This window comes from Oryzias melastigma, linkage group LG5 (genome assembly GCF_002922805.2).
Source record: "Oryzias melastigma strain HK-1 linkage group LG5, ASM292280v2, whole genome shotgun sequence".
Lineage (NCBI taxonomy): Eukaryota > Metazoa > Chordata > Actinopteri > Beloniformes > Adrianichthyidae > Oryzias > Oryzias melastigma.
This window is the reverse complement of record NC_050516.1, coordinates 3,596,025-3,618,878: the sequence shown is the minus strand read 5'-3', so window position 1 is coordinate 3,618,878 and position 22,854 is coordinate 3,596,025. Positions and strand designations below refer to the sequence as shown.

Below are 22,854 nucleotides of genomic sequence, written 5' to 3'. Positions count from 1 at the left end.
TATTTTCACAGGCAGAACCGAGTCCAGCTGGAAAGAACTGCAAGTCCTTTGACTTCATTCACCGTCAGCGTTTGTTAATTTTTGTTATTTGTTGTGTTTTTTTTAATCAAGCAGGAATGTGTCATTTGTTTAGTGGTTGTTTTGAATGAGAGAAGCTCATGATGTCGTCACCTTTTTATCAGGCTGTTAGTGTTGCTTCCTTCATGGCCACTGATAACGATAAAGGAGTCACGTTTGGATTTACAGCTTCCTCAAGCGTGATAAATTCACCCACGTTAGCAGACTCTTTTTTTAGTCTCTGTGGATTTACTCATCTGAACATTAGAGTAATATACGATTTTTCCATGCTAACCATTATGTGGTTTGTGCATTTTTAATGCTTTATGGGATTTGGGACAAATTCTTGTTTTTTTCATGAATAAATCCATGAAATTTTGCATTTTGAAAAGATACTGAAGCCTTATAGTTTTTCCAAAGAGTGAACTTGTCGCAAGAAGAGACCCTCATACCCTCATATCTTTCCTATATCTACTGTCAAATCAGTATAAAGTACAAACTGGTTTAAAACCATCTTAAATTGAATATAATTATTGATCATTTATTGCTTTAGTCATTTGTAAGGTGTGAGTACTGACCCCTCAATGACCCCACATGAATACCGCATGCTCGGGATGTTCACACCAGGGTCAGAGACACGCTTCAAGCAACCGCTTCCAATGAAGTTTAAGAAAACAGCATTTATAAGTGCATTTCGGATTCTGTTTTCACAACTCACGTTCACACGTCACTACACAAGTTTTTAAGTCAGCTTGCACGTTTAACATACAAAATGTGCAGCCATTAAAAGTGCGCTGAAAGGTAAACCAGCAGAGCTTTGTGTGAAATGGTCGCATGTTTTGTATGTAGAGCTCAAAAACTGACTTAAAAATGCGCATGGTGTTGCGTGAATGCGAAGGGAAAGTTGAAGCCCAAAGCGCAGATATACGCACATTTACATAAACTTTTCATTGGATCGGTGTGTTGTGAGAAGGATGCTACTCATACGCCACGAACAATTTAGGCTCCCCGATTGTTCAAAGTTCAACTCTTTGGCCTTTAAGCAGTTCAAAGTTCAAATTTTGAAATTTTAGCGTACGTTCAGTAAACACCCAGTTTGTGAAAAATGACTTTGCGAGGTGTAAACGCAAGACTTTTGAATGCAGAAGCTCAAAACAAGGGTTCACGTAGACTTTTCATTGATGGTGGTCACTTGAATACCCGTTCTCGGTGTGAAAGTAGCATCAGAGGAGTCACGCTCGCCGTGCCCAAGAATATCATCGACCTCAATTGAAAATTCCCACAGAGGTCCGATGGTTGTTGCATAATTTTTGCAACACAAAGGTCACAGTGGAGTCAGGCAGATTGCCCCCCGTGTCCTGGCTGTGATTTCATTACATGCCCAGCAGCCTCGCCGCCCGAAGCCTCTAATTAAAGCAGCAACGATGAACTAATCGAGAGTCAGTCTCTGTTCCAGTGTGAGCGTCCTGAAAGGACCAGAGAGGAGGTCCATTTAGCTCGCGCTGGAGCTTCAAACTCTGCTCTGCTGGGACGTGAGTGACATTCACACAGGATAGAAAACAAAACGGCTCCTTCCTGCTGGGAATCACGTCTTTCCATGTACCTCCTTTACCCCACAACTCCTAGCTGTAGCATGTGACAAACTTAATGTAAGCAGTCTTTATAACTGATGGGTGGATACTGGTGTTTTCAGTTTACAATCTGCTTATGTAAACCAGCTCCTGGCCTCCCTTGCATAATGAGAACTGGAACGGATCGTTTGTGCGGCACATGAGGCTACATAACAGCGAGGTGTTGGTGATGGATTGTTGGTTCAGGTTGGGACAGCAGTCAGAGCAGGCCGTCAACTCCGCTTCAGCACCGCTCTTGTTTTGGTGCTACTATAGAGTTTTTTTTTTAATATTTGGTTATTTTATATTCTAAACCTTTTTACATCATGTTGAAATTTAACAAAATTCTTTGTGCAAATTTTTGTCCAGTTTTATTAATATTTAATAGAAGACTCCGGCATGAAATAGCGTTGTCATGGCAGCAGCACAAAATGAAACTATTTACTGTATACCCAAAGCTGATGTCGTGTTTTTCAAACAAAGGAGGAACTCCATCAGAAGTGTAGCTTTGTGATAACATTTAGTGAGAAGCAGCGAAAAAAATTTGGAGAAAAGCCTTCTGCTTAACACGGTGGTGGAGGGACGATAATGTGGGCTTCTTTTGCTGAATCTGGAAGGGGTCATATTAATTAGACTCCTACCTGTGTATGCTTTATTGAAAAGGTCCAAACTGAGGCCGAGGGTTTTGTTGTTGTAAAAATGCATCTTTAAAAGCCTGAAAACTTAAATTAGGGTTAAAAAAATGGACCCAATTCCTACTTTCTCCATAATCTGATCTATTCCCCAACAAGCTCTTATTTTGAAAAAAGATACCATCTTTTAAACGTGTTTGTTTGAACATATATTCCAGAATAAAGCTATATTCCATAAATTATTATTTAGAATATGAAATATTGATTTTATTCAGATTATTTTAGAGTTTATACATTTAATTACAGAAGCTGTAAGCATTAGAAAAGGCCTTAATCCTGTTTTCTGTTGACTTTAAGACTAACAGCTATCCCAGTTTGGGAATAAAGGATCTTCTCCAGTCTGGTTCTAATATCTGTGAGCCAAACATGTAAACACTAAGATAATATGTTTTGTAACTCCACTTCTAAGGGTTTATACGCTAAAATGAATCATATTGATATAATGTATTTAATAAATAACTACAATAGGGGTCATTTTCCAGGCCAGAATGACTATAATGCTTTAACTTGAGAAGGTCAGACATTCCTGCTGCTCCCAAAGATGAATGATTTTATCCAAAATGTTGGACATCCAAATGTAATATTCTTCATCTCAGAAATTGCTTATAGAAACAAAAACCTTCCTCTGGTTCAGAGGGGTTGCTCTCCTCTTCCTCCATGAATCAAAAACAGCCGCCTCTGCCTTTTCTTTGTTTTGCTGTTACAATACTTTGCACACGTGACGCTCGCTGCAGTGGGAGGGCCTTTTAGGACTTTACACTTCAGTTCCCATGAAGCATCAAATGAAAACCTTCAGAACAAACGAGCACAAAACGAGAGAAAGAACGTCTATGTTTTGTCTCAGCTTTAAAGTTTCACTCCGATCACCTTTTGATCTATTTTCATAGTGATCCTATTTGTGTTGTTGTGACTACACTAACTCCCAACTTCATTTGTAACACAAAATAAAGAACAGTCTGACACTGTTAGCCGTGTTAGCATATTCACAATTATTCCCAACTTTGTTTGCAACATGAATAAAAATAGATTGACACTACAAAAACAAATGTTACTGTGACTGTGCTAACTATCAAGGTTGTTAGTAATCATTAAGAAAAATTCTAACTCTCTACACTTATTCCCTGAACCAAACATTTAGACAGAGCATCATGTACCTTTCAAAATTGATTCGACATCAATGATCACAACCAGAAATAATCAATTATAAGGCACACTGTTGTTTGGTTCATAAAATACAGTGATTTTCTCTATTTATGTCATCCATCAAAAATGCCTCAAAAACATTTTGAAAAACATCAAAAACAAAATTTCATCACACTTTTAGGAGGAAAAATAAAACAGAAAAATTTAAATATGATGAATCAAGTTTTCCCCACATTTCGTTGCTTTTGACTTCATGACACATGAGGAGACATCTGCTGTCACGTTGTGCATCATCATACTTTTGCATGAGCCGTCAGTTTGGAGATGTTTGTCAGCAGGCGTTCTCTCAGGTGACTGACTGTCTGTCTGCAGCGTTTCTGTCTGTCCCGCTGACCTCCCGCTCGCACAGCAGCAGCAGCATTAAAGCCGCTCTCCAAACATCCTCTCTGTTCCAGTGGTTGACTCACGCCGAGGCTGTCGCTCTGAAAGGGGTCGTGCTGAATACAGCGGAGCCGTGCATGCGGAGGCGGTTAGCACTGTGTGTCCTGTGCAAAGGGCCTCTTTGCACACTGTGAAAGCTTTTGAAGGGCCTTGCTGTTTGTGCAGCACGTGGAACAGAACAGCCTTCATCACAGACAAACAGCAATCAAATGTTCTTACCTTGACTTTTGTTCAATAGAGTTAACCTAATTAGTCAGCGACTAAAAAATGAATTCCTAATATCATGCACTCTTGTTGTGGGTTCTTGTGCTGCTGCATATTTATGTCAAATTATCATACAGCAGCAAAGACAGTTAAGAACACCTGTCATGGTACTTGTTTGTTTGCTTCAATACCCACAAGCCTCTGCTCTACATCCATGGGGAAACAGAAAGATTAAGTAATAAATTAAAACTTAAATTAACAACAGGTTTAAAATCAAACAGTTTAACAGCAATCGTTGATTCTAATCTTTATGAAGATCAAGATTGAATTCCACAGAAATCAAGAAATAAAGTGCAGTATAATTTTCTAGCGGCGAAAGTTGTAAATTAATTAAATAATAGAGTTTTCTGAATCATTACGGATCAAGTACAAAAAGACTTGATCTAGAGTATTTGTCAGTCACCGATTTATCTTTTTACGTGGCCTCTCCTCTGTTGCCCGGGTGACGTGTTTGGGATCATTGTCTTGCTGGAAGCTCCAGCCATCCTCAATGCTCTCACTGATGAAAGGAGGTTTTTGCCCCAAATTTCATCTCCTTTCCTTAAAGTGGATCAGTTGTCATGTCTTCTTTGCAGAAAAGCAGCCCCAAAGCATGATGCTTCCACCTCCATGCTTCGCAGTGGGTATTGTGTTTCTACTCAGGATTCTTTCTCCTCCAAACAGTTATATTTACACTAGAGTTCCATTTTGTTCCAATCTGACCACATGACATTCTCCCAATCCTCCTCTGGATCATCCAGAGGTTTCTGCCAAACTTTAGACATTTGCTGGCTTAAGCTTTTGGAGCAATGCAGGAAATTAATCCATGAATATGTAGAGTGTTACTAATAGTAACACTTTGTTGCTGTGGTCATAGCTTTCTTTGGGTCATTGACCAGTTCCCACAAAATCATTTGTTTCCCACCAGGTGAGAGCTTTCATGGATCCCTAGGTGAAGAGAAATTGTCGCTGAATTTTGTTTCTTCCTTTTTTTTTCTAGTATTTCTCCAACCGTTGATCTCTTCTCACCAAGCTTCTTGCTTATTATAGATTGGTTCATCCAGTCTTGTTCAGGTCTACAATCTTGTTCCTGGTGTCCTAAGACAGCTCTTTGGTCTTGGTCTTGGTCATGGTGGAGTAGTAGTAGAATAGTCTTACTACGTAAGAGTGTGGACATGTGTTTTTACACATATAACCAGTTCAAACAGGTGATATTAATACAGGTAACAAATGGAGGATAAAAGAGCTTCTTAGATCTTATTCTGGGATGAACAGTACAGACCTCTTTCATCTTTTTAAGTGGAACAATTTGTAGAATCTGTAACCAACTAAATTTTTCTTGCCCCACTTGATATTTTCTTAAAGCCGTAGTCACAACTGCCCGTACGGTTCGATTCAGGCTTTCTACAAGGAATGCAGGTTTGTTTGTTCACGTTTATCCCGTCAGGGTTCAGCTTTCAGTGATTTGCACAGGATATGGCAGAGCTTTACGCTGGAGGCCTTTCCTAACACAACTTGGTAATATATCCAGGCAGGGGACACAGACTTGGGTCTCCTTGTGGCTACATGCTGTAGTTAGGCATAGGGCTGCCACAAACGATTATTTTAATAGTCGACTAATCACCGATTATTTTTTCCGATTAGTCGACTAATCGGGTCATGCACAAAGTGGATGTAAAACACACATCTTAACCATCATTCGCTTTAAGATAACTAAAAACTATATATATATTCACACTAGCATCATCATAGATTAAATGTAAACTGAATTTGACTGCAAAAGATGCAAGTGACGATAGCTGAAGATGCCGATAGCCAACTAAAATATTAGTTAAAGGCCAAATTAGCCTAATTAAAGCCTTGGTTAGCTAAAACAGCTAGCATGCAGCTGAAATATTAGCTAAATTCCAAAACAGCCAACTTTCAACTTTACTATACTCTGACTCCATATAGTACAAAGTAACGACTAATCGACTATTAAATTAGTCGTCGACTATTTTAATAGTCGATTAGTCGTCGATTAGTCGACTAATCGTGGCAGCCCTAGTTAGGCAGTAGCATTAAAGGCCTTGACCAAGGAACATAGGGAATCAAACCCTGATTTCCTGACTGCCAGACCTGCGCTTAACCAACTGAGCAATCCAGCCACTCTCTACAAGGAATGGAAGTAGCAAGGCTGTAAACCGCCCGGTGAGTCCGTAGAGTGAAAATGTTCACACACGTTTTTGTCTATGGGCATGCAGTGATCAACATGTCGCACCATTATTGTATGGCCATCCATCAGGTGTCTTACAGGCACTTCTATATCACCTGCATACCCCATACCTGCAGCATTTGCAATAATGGACCAATTAGGGACTAGAACTCACACCCCAAGAATGACTAGACACCATGCAACAGCATTCAACTTACATTAGCCGTACAAATGCTATACGTTACATGGACCACATGTATGACAATCATATGTTCCATTTTCATAGCATCCCTTGAGGTGGCCGACACACCTGTGCTGCCCTTTAAATATGGCAGCTCTGCCCTACAAACTTCCACGGGTCCAACAACCCAAAAACCTGCAGGATGCCGTAGGGATGCTATAACACCTGCTTCCTCCCTGGAATACCCAGATCTCTAAGCGGAGACCAAGCTGTTATTTGGCACTCAACAATTAATCTCCACCGGCTAGATTTTTGCTCCCCATCTACAATCTTCTTTTTCTACCATAAACTGTGTATTGTAGTTCATTGAATGAAGAAAATGAAGTGTTATTAGTTGTTTCTGGTATACATTCATTATGCAACACTCGCTGACTTAACGCTGAAGGGCTCTCGCCGCGTTGCATCGATCTCCGCTGCTTCAGTGCAGCAGAGCAGAGCCAAAGATGAGGCCGGGGGAGAAGGGAATCCTCTCCTTCTAAAAATAGCAAACTGGTGCATCAGCACCTATAATCAATGCCTCCCTGCGTCACAGTCGAGCTTCCCCTCCCTCTGTCCTCTTTCCCTGTTTGTGGAGAAACATTCCCCTTTGACTGAACTGTCCCCACCCCTTTGCAGGGCTCCTCTGGGGAGGTGGCCACAGTTTGCTGCATTGCTCTGCATAGTTTTATGCAGACATTCTCTGCTTAGCTGTGGCTCATTCTTACATAAACTCTGGTGAGGTTTCTCAGCAGCTTCCTTGAAGTTCTGCATGGTGTTGAATGTGAGCATCCCTCCTAGTACAGGGCTGCAGCATCATGGGCCTGAATTTAACTGGGTTCCAAAATTGGGAATTTAAACATCATCCTTGTGTAATAGAAGGATTAAATTAATACTTTAAAAACAATGCAGAAACACACGCAAATTATACAATTAAATAATTCCTTCACCAGCTGAATAAAAGTCTATACACAAATGTCTAAATTGGCTTTTCTTAATGCTAGCAAAGTCCATGCTAACTTGAATGCTAACAAACATGCTAAGCGCTACCTCAGCTAAAACAATTAAAAAATGTTAAATAATAATCACAGATGCCAACATTTTAAAGTCCTAAAATAGTTTTAATACATTTGTTGTGAAAAGCTAAAAGTTTTTATTAAAATGCTCATTTGTCCCAAACAAGGTTAGATACATTTGAAAGAATGTTATGTACAACTTTGAAGCATTTAGTAAAGGCTATAAAAATCCTAGTTAATTTTTGTTGGTAAAATCAAGTTAAAAAAAAGAGCATTTATAGCAGAGAAATCCAACTTTAGGCTAAAATGCTAATCTAAATGCAAACAAAGAATGATAAATTACATTTTAAGCATAAATTAATCACATATACATCCATAGGCCTATGTATATGAATTTTATATGTTACATTTACATATACGTTACATATTTTTGTATTTAAGTAAACAATTTTAAATCCTTTGTTGCTAACTAATAAAACTAACATTCAGTTATTTTTTGTGTGTTAAACATATTACACTCAAATTTGTATTTGTTTCTTTAAACTTTTCACACACACTTTACCACAAGGCCATTGAGCGGGCGGCATAAGAGGTCCCACAGCATCACACAGTTCATCAAAAGTTGAGCATGTTGCTCATCATCAACCTTTATTTCACCAGGCAAAACATTAAGAACAATTTCTTATTTACAATGTTGGCCTGAAAATGCTAAAAATAAAAATAATGCTCCAACATGTTGGATCCACAGCTCCTCTGTTAAATCATCAACCATAATTTCCCAAAATCGCTTCATCCATAGCCACTCCCAGCTCGCTGCTCCATGGCCTGGATAAGACGCCAACGTCTCCTTTGAGAGATGAGGATGAGTGATAGTTCTGTGGCAGAAGTATCGCTTACATTCGTCGCCATATTTTGAGTTTATTCACATAATTATGATTTAATGGAAACAGTGTAATTGTAAAATTGTGTTTTTTCGCAATTTGTAGATAAAGTTTTGCACATATGTGTATGCAGCAATAGATGTGGCTAGTCAACAGCGTTAGCAAACAGAGTCACAGATAAATTAAAAGCAAGGGTATCAAGCATAGAGCTCTGTGGTACTCCACCAACAGCTGCATTAGCAGTTACATGTTTTAAGTATGTGTCATAAAATATGACAAGCTCAGTTGTGCAATTTGATAAAGAAAAATCTATCTGCAGGAATGAGGCAACACAAAACTTCATACAGCGTGGAAAGGTTAAGACCAGAATCACCATCAAGCGTTCCAGCTGTGACAGGATTTAGCCAGATTAACTCGTTTGACCTTCTGCCTTCAGTCTAGACATGCAGAGCGCAGCTGTCACATCAACTACCTGATGACACAGAGATACCAAACCTTTGCTCTTTCTTTCTTTCTCTACTCAAATGACGGGTAGCTAATCACTCTGAGCCTCGTCAGTCTTTTGCAGCGCCCTCAGCGTGTGCTCTCAGTGCAGTCATTTTGAGGGCCGTCTAAAAGTTAGGCATTTACGGCAAGGATTTCTGCTGACAGCACAGCTCACAAGTGTGAAGCAGGACTCGGCCACAGCTGCTGTCTGGGCTGCTATAAATACACGCCGCAGCTGACTGCAGCAGGAGTTGGAGTGCGGCTCGTTTGTTTCTTCAGCCAGCGCTCCTTTGAGTTCAGGAAGATGAATGTAACCGAGGATGCACCGATTACCATCCCATACATGTCTCTAAGCAACAGAGTGCAGGAGCCTCTCTCTTCATCAACGGCAAATACAGTCCAGGGCTCAGTCATGATGAGGGAGGATGAAAAAGTCAATGATTGCTACTGCAAGTTTTGACCTCCTGAAGAAAGAGCGCTTTCTGTCCCTTCATGATACACAGACGATGAGACTCTGCTTCCTTTGACCTGCAGATAAAAAGACGTTTCTTAACTAGAGCAAAGTTCCTGCCCAAATCTGCAGACAGCGTTATCTGACGGAGGCCTTTGATCCCCACATTTCTGTGCAAAGTACCAACACTGAAGAAAGAAGGAAGACAGATGGATAACTTTAAATGTATTTTTTTATATTCTACACATTTTTCAACTCTAAGGACACAAAGACGAAAAAAAGACGTTTGAAAAATGTTGTATTTGTGACTAGGAAAATACGCTCCATTCTGATGCATCCACTTGTAGATGACTAGATCCACGTCCGGCTTTGTTCTCCTCATCCGAGCTGGTGTCTGACTCACAACTGAACGCCTGGATAGTTCCAATATCGCTCGCCAGTTTTGTTAGGTTGAGGGCGTGAGGGGCTGTAAGCTAGCAGGAGAGCATGTAAACAGAGAACTCTCAGCAATGGGGATGGGAAGGGGGGTAGGATTGCTTTGTGCCAGTGGTCCTGCCCGCAACACAGAGGCAAATTTCTATTGAACACCTGCTTCTCCGAAGAAACTAAGTCCTAGAAAACTACACAGGTTTTTTGATTTTGGAAAAAAAAATCATTATTACCACCGAGATGCTTTGAAAATAGCTCAAAAGATGGTCAAAGTGGGGCTTTAAATAATTCGAAAGTCTTTTCCATGTAGTTTTTTGATGTTTAAGCATGGAATTTAATCATGAATGGAAAGCTACATTGAAGTCTTAATAAATTCTAGTTTGAATGTCCCTTCCAGCTGACCGTAGCCTCCCGAAGCATCTGCAGGACAAAGCTGTGGTAATGTCACTGACTGTATGTGAGAACTGGAATTCCATAGACTTCTACTGAGAAATAAACAGCTATTACTCAGTCATTATATTTGTCAAAATATCCATTGTTTTCACTAATCCTAATTTTTTTATGCTATTCTTTTTCTGTAGCACAAGTTATTTAAGTTATAAATTGACCAGTCAGATGCCTTAATAAAAGTATGTGGTACCCGCTAGCCCCTGGTTCAAACGTTCAAACCGTTTGTCAGATTCTCTCAATTGTAGACTTGCTACAACCTAACTCCTGATTGGTGAGAGAAACATTGATTCTGACCAATTTGCTCTAATCATTACTGAAGTCATCTGGCTCCAAAATGGTGGCAAAAAAATGATAAATCAATTGACTTCATTTGGTAGAGCCAGAAGTAAGCCATTTTCTATGGGTGACGTCACACCCACTCGGTTCAGTTCTCAGATACATTCAGTGGCTAATATTATCTTCTCGTCACACTCTGTTTTCATTTTGTCTTCTCTGTCATACAAAACCTTAATGATTAATGTATCCTTCGTGATCACTTTTTGATTGATTTCTGTCTTCTGAAAAGGACTTACTCTCATGTCAAGTCCCTGATTGGTCAATGTTCAACTGGTTTAACTTTTGTCAAACACCCTATGGCAGCGCGTTCTGTACGTAGAGCCGGAAAACTAGCTAAAAGTGTCTGTAGCGACACGTGACTGCAAGAGTTTTAAAAGCAGAAGCCCAAAACGCACTTATGTGTGTCGATATACATTTTTCACTAAGCTCAGTGTGAACGTAGCATAAGAGTATGTTTGCTAAAACTTTAACTTAAAGTTTTAGCTAAACTGGAAAGGTGCGGCACATCACCCGTGTGAAAAGATCCTCTGGTTTCTGTGACAGAGACGAGCTTCATTCTCATTGCAGCTCAAACTCTCAAGCAGCACCGGATCAGGATGCTTGAACATGTATGGCACACAACCCCCCCCCCCATCAAATTACATACTGTCAACAGTACTACTCATGATAATAACTCCAAGATCCCAGCTGTAATTAGTGTCTAATTGAAGCCTGAAGTCGCAGAGCTTCTGCTCCCACTTCAACTATTGTTTGCTTCTTTTTTTGGTCTTTGACCGAATCAGGATTATTACCAGAAATGTGACATACAGCCTATAAATAACAGAGCATGTGGTGGGAGTTTAGCAGCACATGGAAATTTCCACCCTTTTCCAAAGCTTCTGAGGAAACTGGATGGATTTTCACAACCGCAGAAGTGCATTGATTTTGAATTGATCCTTTATGCTCAGAAATGGGATTCACTCCATACAGGTTGTGATCCTTTTTGCTGAAACTTTTCTTGAAAATCAGCGTGACCGACATATTGAAAAGCAAATTAAATCCATTAATAAAGCTCAGTATTGGCTTTGGACATCATATGAACGAAGGTGAACAAGATTATTGGGCGCAATGAGGAAAATAAAACTCTCATAATATGGGTAATGACTACTTTACCCAAAATGCTTGGAGGCAAAGAGATAGGTGATTGTTCAGAGGGGTTGATGGGAAGTTTTTCTAGTGAACTGTGTTGTTTTTCATCTGAGCCTCTTATCTGCAATAAACAACCTTTGCAGATAAGTCACCTTTAATGACAGCAGCTGCAAACCAACTCACGCAATTAGTAATTATTGTGGATGTTCTGGTTCTGGACTCCCAGCTAATGATTTTCAGCCGCCATCTAGTCTCCAATCGGGTCCCCCTCGACTACAGTACCCATAATGATCCAACAATCAATCATGCAGTGAAACTTTGTAGTGCACCAAAATCATACGGCAACACTGTAACAAGTTCAGTAAGAACAAGCAGAATTCACACATAATGCAGCCGATTTTTGTGAAAACTCATGGATGCAACAAATATTTTTTGCCAATTTAGTCCCCAAGTGTGAGCAAGTCAAAGTCGTACAAATCTTTGCCCAGTCACTATATTTAATATATATATTTACTATATTTACTCTGTTTTAAACCGAAACCCTGCTATGTTTATTCGTGTTTTTATTTTATGTTTTGTATTGTAGTGAAGAGTAAGCTGGGTTTAATTTTGTTTTTGCACTGATTTCCAATGGCCTGTTTGACCCAAGTGTAGCATCTGGTTCAAACAGGCACCATCCACAGGTCTGAGCTCCATGTTCATTGTCAACCTTGATACCACCTGAAGTGGAAAAAGGTGTCTTTGTTTTACTGTTTCTCGCAGCTCCTCGACCACCCGATGTGTCTTTATTGCGAGTTGTGTCCGCGCCATAAGCTGTAAAGTTTGCTTCGATTGGTGGCTGATATGGTCTCCTGTGGTGTCTGAACTGAACCGTGCTGTTTGAAGGCGTCCCACCCCACTGTTCTGCCAGCGGAGGGTTCAAGACCCAGACATGATGTCTCGGTAGATCCATGGACTTTCTGCAAAGAGCAACAAACAACTGTCTAGATAAAGAATTGATTCGTTGCACTTTGTTGAAGTCTTTGAATTCGTCCCATTCATTGATCCTCAGTGGTACAGTGAGTCTTTCAGAAGTTTTATAAGATGGATTCAAAACTTTTGAGGTTTCTTTAGGTTGACATTTTGAGATGGGGAAATCTGTGATGCAAAAGTGTGCCCAGCCAACGTTTTTCTTTAGAGGAGGGTGATTAAGGTCAACTAAACGTTGAGCTTCTGGTAGACGGATATCGAAGACGGTTGTATTAAGTACTCCTGGCAAGAACCCCGGAGCGACCCTACATTCCCCCAATTCCACGGGTCTTTCTGTCCTCGGGCTCCGTCTATGAAAAGAATAGACGAAGGATTAGCACTCACCTCAGTGGACACTAGCAGCGTGACATTCCCATCAGCCCCTGCTCTTGCAGAGAGATGATTGTTCTGACAGGTTAGTGAGTTTCTTATAACAAGCAAAGCTGACCGGAAACTATGAATGAAGACTTGAAGAAATAGAGTGGCCTTGCAATCCTGGCTACTTCTACTATGGTTCAAAAGTCTTTGTTTTGGATTCTATTGGTTGCTTTGTTGCTAAATGAGGAGAAATACTGACAGTAAAGTGCAGAAATACATGCAGTTCCATCTGTTAATCTATACCGGTCACTAGTTTTAACTCTTAAAAACTTCAGTGCAAATCTTTGGACTTTTTAAAAGAAAAATTCTAAGGTCTCCACCCCTTGTATTTTATTGTTACAACTGGTAAAACTGAACTCAATGGAACTGGCAGAAAAACTACTTTTCATATTGGTATGCAAATTCGATACAAAGACAGACAAGAATTTATCTCAACAAAGTTGAGCAAATAAAATATGTTACAATTTTCTAAGGAAATACAATCATTTCATTCTACAGTAGTCATTGATTCCTTGTCCACCTTTGCATAACACTGTTGCCAAAGCAGTGTCTATCAAATCAAATGTACTTTATTGTCCCTGAGGAAATTTGTCTTGGGACTCACAGTGCCAGTAGCTGCATAACTATTTGCGCATGCACACAACTCTACACAAGTACAAGTATGACTGCAAACAACATAAGAGTATAAAACATAATGTAAGATGTATGGGGTCTTGAATGTTCTGTGTCCGAGTTACGCACCTCCAAGAAAAAGTTGTTTGTACAGTAACTTGATGTCATACAAGGTTAAAACCTTAAGAGAGATTTTAAAAACCCATAAAATGTCAAGTACATTATCTAAAATCCGTATAAGAAGAAAAAAACACAATGTAAAAACAGCTTTTGAGATAAAAAATAGGAAACAGTGGTAGTTAAAAAGAAATATTTCTATAAAGTACAGTAGTCTAAACAAAGTTTAGGAAATTTGATATATACAAAAAAATGACAGAAACTGTTTCCAGAAGTAACAAAATTAAGAAATATATATTTGAAAAAGAGATGTTACCCTCGTGGGGAGTACCAATCAGTGTATCACCAGAAAAATGCTTTTGCGAATTCGTCCTTAAATTACACACATGCACCTAATGAGCTTAATGGAGAAAGACAGTAAGTTTCACAAAACTTTGATTTTGTTGTCGCATTATCTCAAACATACTGTGATTTAAAAAAAAGACAGTCCTTTTTAAATCTTACATAAAGCTTTTGATCAAAACTGCTTTGAGTTAAAGCATGTACCTAGATCCATGTATATTTAACTTTGATAGATGAAAATGGCAGTAGTTCCTTCAGATTGCCCCCTTCTAAGATGCAAAGAATGTTGGATAAAAAATGCTCTGAAAACATGTAAGAAATAGTTTAACTCATCCTCTATTTGGATTGATTACACTGGCTTTAGTGGCTTTCCCCAGTTTGCTTTGTCAGACTTTAAATTTGAACTTTTTAAGTCCACTACTGATTTTCAAGCACATTTTCTTGATGGGCTCTTTTATCTGCTGACATTTACTGAGATCCTGCAGAGCTCCACTTCTGAAACACTCCCATGTTCATGACCCAGCTCAATTTAAAAAAGGCCAACCTGTGGTTGAGAAATGAAATAAGTATTGAACATGTAGGGTTGATTCTTTTTCGAAGTTACAGAAAAATCATTTGTCAGGGAACTAGTTCTGTAGCTTCTTCCAGCTGATCCAATCTGTTTGCTCAAGTCTTTCCTTCACCCAACCTCAACAACTGTGCAGTAAATTTAGTGAGCAAGTGTTTGGAGGGGGAGGGAGGAGATTGGTTTGAAAGTCATGTGAGGAATCCTGAAATCCGGATGACATGGAATTCATGGGAGGGGGGTTGAAGGCAGTTTTTTCTTAATTCCAGTGAACCTGCGGGATGTTCACACATTTACACAAATAGAACTAAAAGTACATTTTGAATATTAATTTGAAGGAAATGAGTGACAGGTCAGCTTTAAGATGGCACAGATCTTCTCTGGGCTTTAAGTTTCTTTTAGGTCAACATGCACCGCACAAGGCTCACCTGCTGTAGCCCATCTGTTGAAAGACTTTACATCAGCTCTCAGTGACTGGAGGACTCAAACAGGGTTTTATTGACAATAAAAAACTATTTTAAAGTAATGCTCTCATGGAGAAGATAGATCCATAGGCACCATTGCTTTTGTTCATGTATGTTTCTGAAGAATATCTGCTCAATTTTGAATTTCCCGTAGCAACACATTAAAAAAGTTTTCCCATTTTTTGGTGCTTTCTGATGAGTATCATTGCCATCTAAGTCTAAGCAAGAATCAAAGCTTTTGATTAACTTCTAAAGGGTTGGATTTATGCACAATTTGCATATCTTTCACCCCTCCAGCAGTCTATACTGAGTGGGGGTCTTCCCCTCCCCGTCTGGTTCGTCGGGTTTCTCGCGGGGCGATGTCTGGCATCGCGTAGGCGATTTTCATTCATGCAATATGAGCAAATTGTCTGTAGTGGCAGTGTAACACTGCTTTAATGAAGAAATCATAAAATAAAAAAAAATGTATGAAGATAAAAGCAAAATATTAATGACACTTGGGGAAATTAAAAAATATACATTTTATAGCACTGTGGGTTAAACAGGAGAGCAAAAAATATCAACTGATCAAATAGCAATTTTCTATAGTTGATCAAATGTAACTTCTTAAATATTTTAACTATTTTTAGTTTAATACATAATGCGCTTTCATAATTGTACAGTAAGTTACACTTTTGTTCAGTATAAATGACTGATTATGTGGTGCATTTTTTATGTAACCCAACAGAATTGGTTTTTGCATTGATCAATGTTCTAATCATAAATCAACCGTGCCCTGACCCTACGAACTTACATCAGATCAATTTAGGGATGTGGCTCATTCCCACATCTAATTATGTATGTGCATGACTTTATGTCTAAAAACAAAACAAATAAAATTTCATTATACGTTCTAAAAAAGAAAAATAGATATTTCTCATTGAAATAATAATTTTCTATTTTTAAAAATATTTTAGGGACTCTGACACTTTTGTGCACCTTCTTTAACAAATTAGCATTTAAAACATTAAACGTTTTGTTTGTTTGTTTTTTAGCAGAGTTTCAATGTGTCACATGTGTTTGTATGTTGTTTGTTGTGGAGATCTTTGTTTCTGTCCCTACATGACACCTACCTTCACTGTGGTAGTCAGTTGTGCATGACTGCGCATGCGCCCCCGCGTGCGGAGGGGTTGGTCTCCTCCCTTCTATCTGTGTGAGTTGAAATATTAAGGCGCCTCTCCTCAGTCAGTCAGTCAGTTAATTTTTCCCGTTACCGCGCCGCTCCGTTTACGCTCCTCGCCGCTGCAGCGTCTCAGCTCCGCGAACCTTCTGGGAAAGTTTCTCCCCCGTCCGAGCCGGCTCCTTTGCGGTCTCCTTTTCCCGATGTGGAGTTTCGGATGTTGTAAAGCCGACGGGAGCCTCTGTGTGCACGCGAGGAGAGGCGCGCGCTTCGGCGCTTGGATGCGCGGATCTCGGCGCTCTGTGCTCCGGCTCTCGGCGGACGCCGCGCGGCCGTAAACATGGTTCAGAACGTCATTCTGGTGTTCTTCCGCAGGAGGCTGAGCCAGAGGCCCGCGGTGGAGGAGCTGGAGAGCCGCAACATCCTCAAGCGTGAGTACCTGGGACTTTGAAAAAGTTTTTTGTGGGAAAATGTTAAAAACATTTTTTATGTATGATCTTTTTTTCATTTAAAAAATAGTTCCTAATGTATGAATGTATTTGTATCTGTTTAAGAAAAGAAAAAAACTTTACAAATTAAAATATAAAAAATAATTTAAACTAGTAATTGACAGATTCTTTAATGTTTTTATATTTTAATAAATATTTCCTCCTGTTTTATATACCTCTGCAGTTTGGTTCAAACAAAAATAAAATATGACATTAGTTATAAAGCATCAATTCATATTAAGGCTGTATAAAAGTGAAAAATCAAAACAGAAAACATCAAACTGAGATAAATTAATTAGGACAGATTTACTTAAGTTTCGTCTAAATCAGACTATATTTCATAGTTTTGAACACAAATCAAATATAATAAACATATATTTGATTATGTTCTATTATTTAATTTAATCATTGCTCTTATGAATGACAAATGGGTGATTTTGTGTGACTGGTCAGGTCTGAAAAGACAGATAATACGCAGACGAAGCAAAAACACTGGAATATGTGTGATAGGACAACATGGAAATGTTGGTGATTGTAGAATAATAAGACAAAGCGCTAAAGTGTCTGCTAACTGGAGAAAATGACTCATTTCCATTGTGTGTAGTATTTTTTTTTTTGACAAAAAAAATAAATATTCTTTATAAATCTGTCTATTTAAGTCTATTTATGAAAACTTTTTTGTAGTTTAAATGTATTATTTTCAGTGTTATAAAACTTGGATGACAAATACCTTTTAGATTTGTGGTTAAACTGTGTAATATTTTAGTTTAAAACACTAACCGAATTGTTGTTGGACAACTGGTTGTATAGTTTTGACCTAAACTTTCAGTCTAGTTTCAGCACCCGACCACCTTAACCAAACTTAAAGCTGGAGATCATTTATGACAAAAACAGTGTTTAAAGACCCACTCCGATCATCTTAATCCATATTCAAAGCGTTCCCAATGGCCTTTTAATTATGATTATGCCATTTTTAGCAAAAATTTAAAAAGTCTGTGATTTTCTTGGACATAGTTTCTGCAGATTGGCAGTAGTTCAATAGAAATTTGCCTCCAAATTGTGGGTGGGACTGTTGGGTCAGAGTAAGGCTGCCCCCACTTCCCATCAGCCATCTGTTTACATCCTGTCCCTGGCTTACAGCCCCTCACCTACCATTAGCAGTGCAGCAAAAATGAGGAGCAATATTGGAGCTATCCAGCTTTGAGCCAGATTCCATGAGGAAAACGAAGACGTACATGGATCTATTTGTCTCTAAGTGGATGCATTGGAATAGGGCAGAGAGTTTGTAGCCCGCCTAGCGTATTTTCTGTAACAAACACCATAAAACAGCTTTTCACAATAACTTGAATAAATAAATACTTAGCAATGCAATTTTAAACCATCTTAAGGCAAATCCTGCGAGGACATTTTAAAAACACAATTTTCATCAGAGTGGATCTTTAATCAAGTTTGACTGTTTTAAAATTAAGCTTCTAATTAATCATAAAACCGCAAAAAACTTTCCATTTTAGTTTCAGCGGGAAGTTCCTGTGTGGTTTTTTTTTTAGGTCAGATAGTTGCAGAGCAGTCACATCTGCAGGAAGAAGTTGTCAGGTCGTAGCACTTCAAACTCGCCGCCCCGCCAGCGCCGGCGAGCTGTTATGAAACAGTCCCACATTCAGCTCTGGATGCTGCTAGCTCCCAACGTCAGCTCTTTTAGGGCTGTGAAGATGAATCTTTGCCTTTTGTCTCGTCCACAGAGAGAAATGATCAGACTGAGCAGGAGGAGAGGAGAGAAATCAAGCAGCGGCTGAACCGAAAGGTAACCTGCGTTTGGAAGTTCATGCAGAGAGGGGCGGAGTTTGTTTTCTTCCTTTTCTTTTTTAATGATTTGATGTTTTCCGCAGCTCAACCAGCGGCCGACGGTGGACGAGCTGCGGGAAAGAAAGATCCTGATCCGCTTCAGCGACTACGTGGAGGTGGCCAAAGCTCAGGACTACGACAGGCGTGCCGACAAACCCTGGACGAGACTGTCCGCCGCCGACAAGGTGAGCAGAGCGTCGAGCTGCTTCTTTTTCTGTGTCCATGAGGCTACGTTCACACGCTTTAGAGCAGGGGTCTCAAACTCTATTTACCTTGAGGCCACTGAAGGCGGCGTCTGGCTGAGTCTGGGCCGTACAGGGTTCCATTTGTGCCAAAAATATGTTTTTGCGTCCACCTTCTATACCTTTGGTCCATTGTCTATGTCTACTGAACAAGTTTATTGAACATGTGTTCATGTCTTTGCACAACTAAGCAATATCTTCTGCATGTCCTGTAAAACGACAGGAGCTAACGTCGCTAGCAACTGTTGCTAAGGACTTTTCTGAGGACCAGATCCAACGACGATAGCAAATGCAAGTTTTAGGCATAAAGCAAACTGACACATCACAAAGCAAATACAAAGCTATCATAAAAGAAGCATACGGAAGATATTGCTTAGTAGACGTTGAACTTTCATATCAAAATATCAACTGGGGGGCCACAATTGGCCCGCGGGCCGCCAGTTTAAGACCCCTGCTTTAGAGCACTCGCTTTCAAGGAAAAGTGTATGTAAATGCATGTTTCGGGTTTCTATGTTCAAAACTATTGCGTTCACGTGTTTTTAGTCTGGTTTTGGATTCAGGTTGAACTTTGACCAATCAGGGACTCTGATTTAGTGATGACGTATAGAGGAAAATTGATCATGAAAGAGAAATGAATAATAGCAATTTGTGTTCACCCGCAATTAAACAACCTCAAGTTTTTCATGTATTGGAATAGAGCTGTGAAGGAAAAAGAGCAAGATCCGCAAATTTGCAACCAAGTCTCTTCCAGGTAGCGACAGACCTGTGTGAACATCATATGCTAAAAGCGTGGACAAGATGTGCGTTTAGCGCCTTCTTGAACACTCTTGTGTAGCTCCACCTGCAGCTCATGTAAAGATGGCGTCCTCCTCCTCATTGTCCTCGTTTTTCTCTCGTCCTGCAGGCGGCCATCAGGAAAGAGCTGAACGAGTTCAAAAGCAACGAGATGGAAGTCCACTCTTCCAGCAAGCATCTGACCAGGTCAGCCTCATTACTGTTTGCAGACTTCTGCAGAAAATAGGAAATCAATGAGCCCTGCAGAGGCTAAAATTAGCCCCCCCAGCCCCCAAGGGGACAGAAAAGTTGTGCTCCTCAGTAATGAGTGTCCTCGTGTTTTTGGTTTTGCTTAAGTCGACTGAACTCTGGGGGCTGCGTTTGCTGTCCGAGAGCTAAAAATAACCCCTTTGTTTGTCTTTGCAGGTTCCACCGACCTTAGCAAGGTTTCTTCTGTGAAGAGTTGCTAAAATCTGTGGGCGGGGCCTCGGCCTGCCGGTCAGCGCTCGTCCTGACGTCTGCAAACCTTGGAGGCTATGTCTCTGAAAATGGACCTGGCTCTGGTCGGAGGAGCGGCCCCCGATGGCGGCCGGGGTTCTGATGGACACAGCAGAGACTCTTTTGTAAACCGCGTCTGCAGCGGACTTTCATATCAACACTGTACATGTTTTTGTCTTTATAAGCACTATTTATTGTCTGCACAATACAGCTTTTCAATTTGTATCAAAACTTGAGTTGCATTTTTTTTAATAATCCCTCGATGAGGGGATTTGGAGGTGGATTTATCTGTCGAAGGTCAGGATGTGTACCTGTAATCCTTTCAGACTCAGCCGCTGATGAGCAGGTAACAAATCCAGCCAGTCCTCTCAGAGGAATGTTCTGCAGAAATCGGGTTAATCGGGCTGGATTTAGGACATTTGTTTGGCTCGTGAAACCAGCAGCAGACCCGTTCTGCTCCAGAACCAGCAGAGAAGCGTTGGCGGGGCCAAGGATGCTCCTGCCGGCGTGAGGGGGTTATCCTCGCCGCCGGGTGTTCTTCAGCATATGTTCAACTGCTCTCGTCAACACTTCCTGCGCCCAAAATAGGCTTTGGATTAAAACTATGTGACAGACCGTGAGCTTTATTTATTTATTTTTTTTAAATGGGATTCCATCATCACTCCCATGAGCAACCTGAGGAGCATCCAACTCCGCCCCTTCAGCCTGCTCACGTAACAATCAACCACCACCCACAAAAAAAACAAAACAATCTTTAATCTTTCCTGATTCAAATGAAAAACAATTTCCTGAATTCATATTTATGTCTGGAAATGTTAGAAAGACCTCTAAAGGGGTGAAAACTCTGTCCCTTACTAGGTGCTACCATGACAACCGCGTCCCGTTGAGACTATTTCCAATCAAATATTTGATCTTCAACTATGAAACCCAGTTTTCTTCTCATGGAGACATAAAATAAGCTAATTCTGCAAATGCGTTTGAGTGGAGGGCGCCATCTGTAGGTAGAACATATGACTGCAGAAACAGACTTCTGCAGACTTCTTAAGCTTCAGCTTAAATGAACTCATCCTGTGGGACTCCATGAGAGTTCTCTCGGCGCCATCATTAATATGGCGGTCTTAGGGAACCTCTCAAATGGATATGTCTACGTCCTGCTGACACAGTCAGGTTGGTCAAACTTATGACATTAATCACTTTCCTCCATCCATCCGTCTTCAGAACCATAATCCTTTTGGGTTGTGAGGTTGCTGGAGCCTATCCTAGCCACTGTTGGGCAAAAGCAAGCAAATAAAGCCTGTACAGGGTCTCTCATTCACACCTGGAGACGATTTAGATACATCACTTGATCTAAGACAAATGTTTTTGGGCTGTGGGAGGAAACTAGAGTTCCTGGAGAAAATCTCGCATGAACAAGGAGAACGTGGAAATGTCAGACCCAGCCAGGGTTTGAACCTGGGCCTTCTTGCTGTGAGGTGAGTGCTTACCGCTACACTGCTGTGCTACTGTTTAAAATCCAATAGACAAATCATCCAAAAAAATAAATAAATATGGCACTGAATCCTCGTGGAAAATAATCAGTTATTATTAAAATGAATTAATTTGATCGAAGAAGGCATCCTTTGAACTTTTTGGGTTTTTTTTCCACTCAGTCCAGTTCTCATAAACAGTAATCGCGATCAAGTAAGTGTGGGACTTATAAAACAAATAAACAAAAAAATAATTACATTTTTTCCTATTCGCTAGCCAATCATTATTCTCATGGTGAAGTACGTCATTTGGTTGACATACTGCACAGGCGTGTTTAACTAGACAGAACCAGGTTCCTAAAGCACATGCTTTTTTTTCTTCTAAACTTCAGAAAAGATGAGCGTTCAGCTTCAGAGAAGTGGCTTGCTTGTCAAAAAATGTGAAGTCCCCTAATCTAGAAAATAGAAAAACATTGTTGGGTGATTTTTGTATTCATTCATTTTTTTGCCAAGCATCAACAAATGACCCCTGAACATGAATAAACACTCCAATATATTTCATAAAAGTGTCATGATCTGTGAATTACATTAAAGTCTAAACAGTTTAACTTGTCCAATATGGTGACTTTAAATTTGATAAATTTATTGTTTGAGGAGATTAAAAATTCTTGTAAAGTTATACATTGCTGCACAGTTTCTATGTAAAACTCAATTCAAAAACACAGTCATCCAACTTATCAGTTCATTTTAGTCAGACAACTTAAAAATCTGACATTTAACTTTTTTACTTGTTTTTGAGTGTTTTCTAAAGCGGTTTGCGCACGCTTTACATCAAAGGAAGATTAGAAGGTGGAGAAAGAACATCCTCTATGAAATCTGAGCTCTGGTATCACTGCAGAGGTTGAGGTGAAAGGTCATCGCTGGCTACCATTCAAAGGTCCAGCGACCATTTGTGCGTTGTAATCCAGCTCCCCAAAAGCAAAAAATCCTGGGAAGAATGGGGTCAAACTCCGTCTGAAAGAACACAGATTATCGCTCCTGCGTGGTTTGTGTGAAGTCAGCACAGAGCAGGGATTCCTGCCGCGTCGGTGGCGGGTTCTCCAATCAGCAAATGTGGGTCAAGCG

At 40.0% G+C, this 22,854-nt stretch overlaps 1 protein-coding gene and 1 long non-coding RNA gene across 4 annotated transcripts in view; one reads left to right on the top strand and one right to left on the bottom strand.

Moving 5' to 3' along the window:
* phactr3b (phosphatase and actin regulator 3b) overlaps positions 1-21,014 on the top strand; it is a 52,038-nt gene extending 31,024 nt beyond the window's left edge. For all 3 annotated transcript variants that reach the window (XM_024270193.2, XM_024270194.2, XM_024270195.2), the window contains exons 9-13: positions 16,795-16,850; positions 18,647-18,708; positions 18,794-18,934; positions 19,896-19,972; positions 20,192-21,014. In XM_024270193.2, the coding sequence (XP_024125961.1) occupies positions 16,795-16,850; positions 18,647-18,708; positions 18,794-18,934; positions 19,896-19,972; positions 20,192-20,207 (352 nt within the window). In that variant the 3' untranslated portion in view covers positions 20,208-21,014. The remainder of the gene's footprint in view (positions 1-16,794; positions 16,851-18,646; positions 18,709-18,793; positions 18,935-19,895; positions 19,973-20,191) is intronic.
* On the bottom strand, positions 9,646-16,801 carry LOC112145132. The gene is made up of 2 exons (XR_002919021.2): positions 16,369-16,801; positions 9,646-9,983 (listed from the first exon to the last, which is right to left on the bottom strand). It is a non-coding gene; the product is annotated as an uncharacterized LOC112145132 (long non-coding RNA).
* Positions 21,015-22,854: the final 1,840 nt, after the last annotated feature.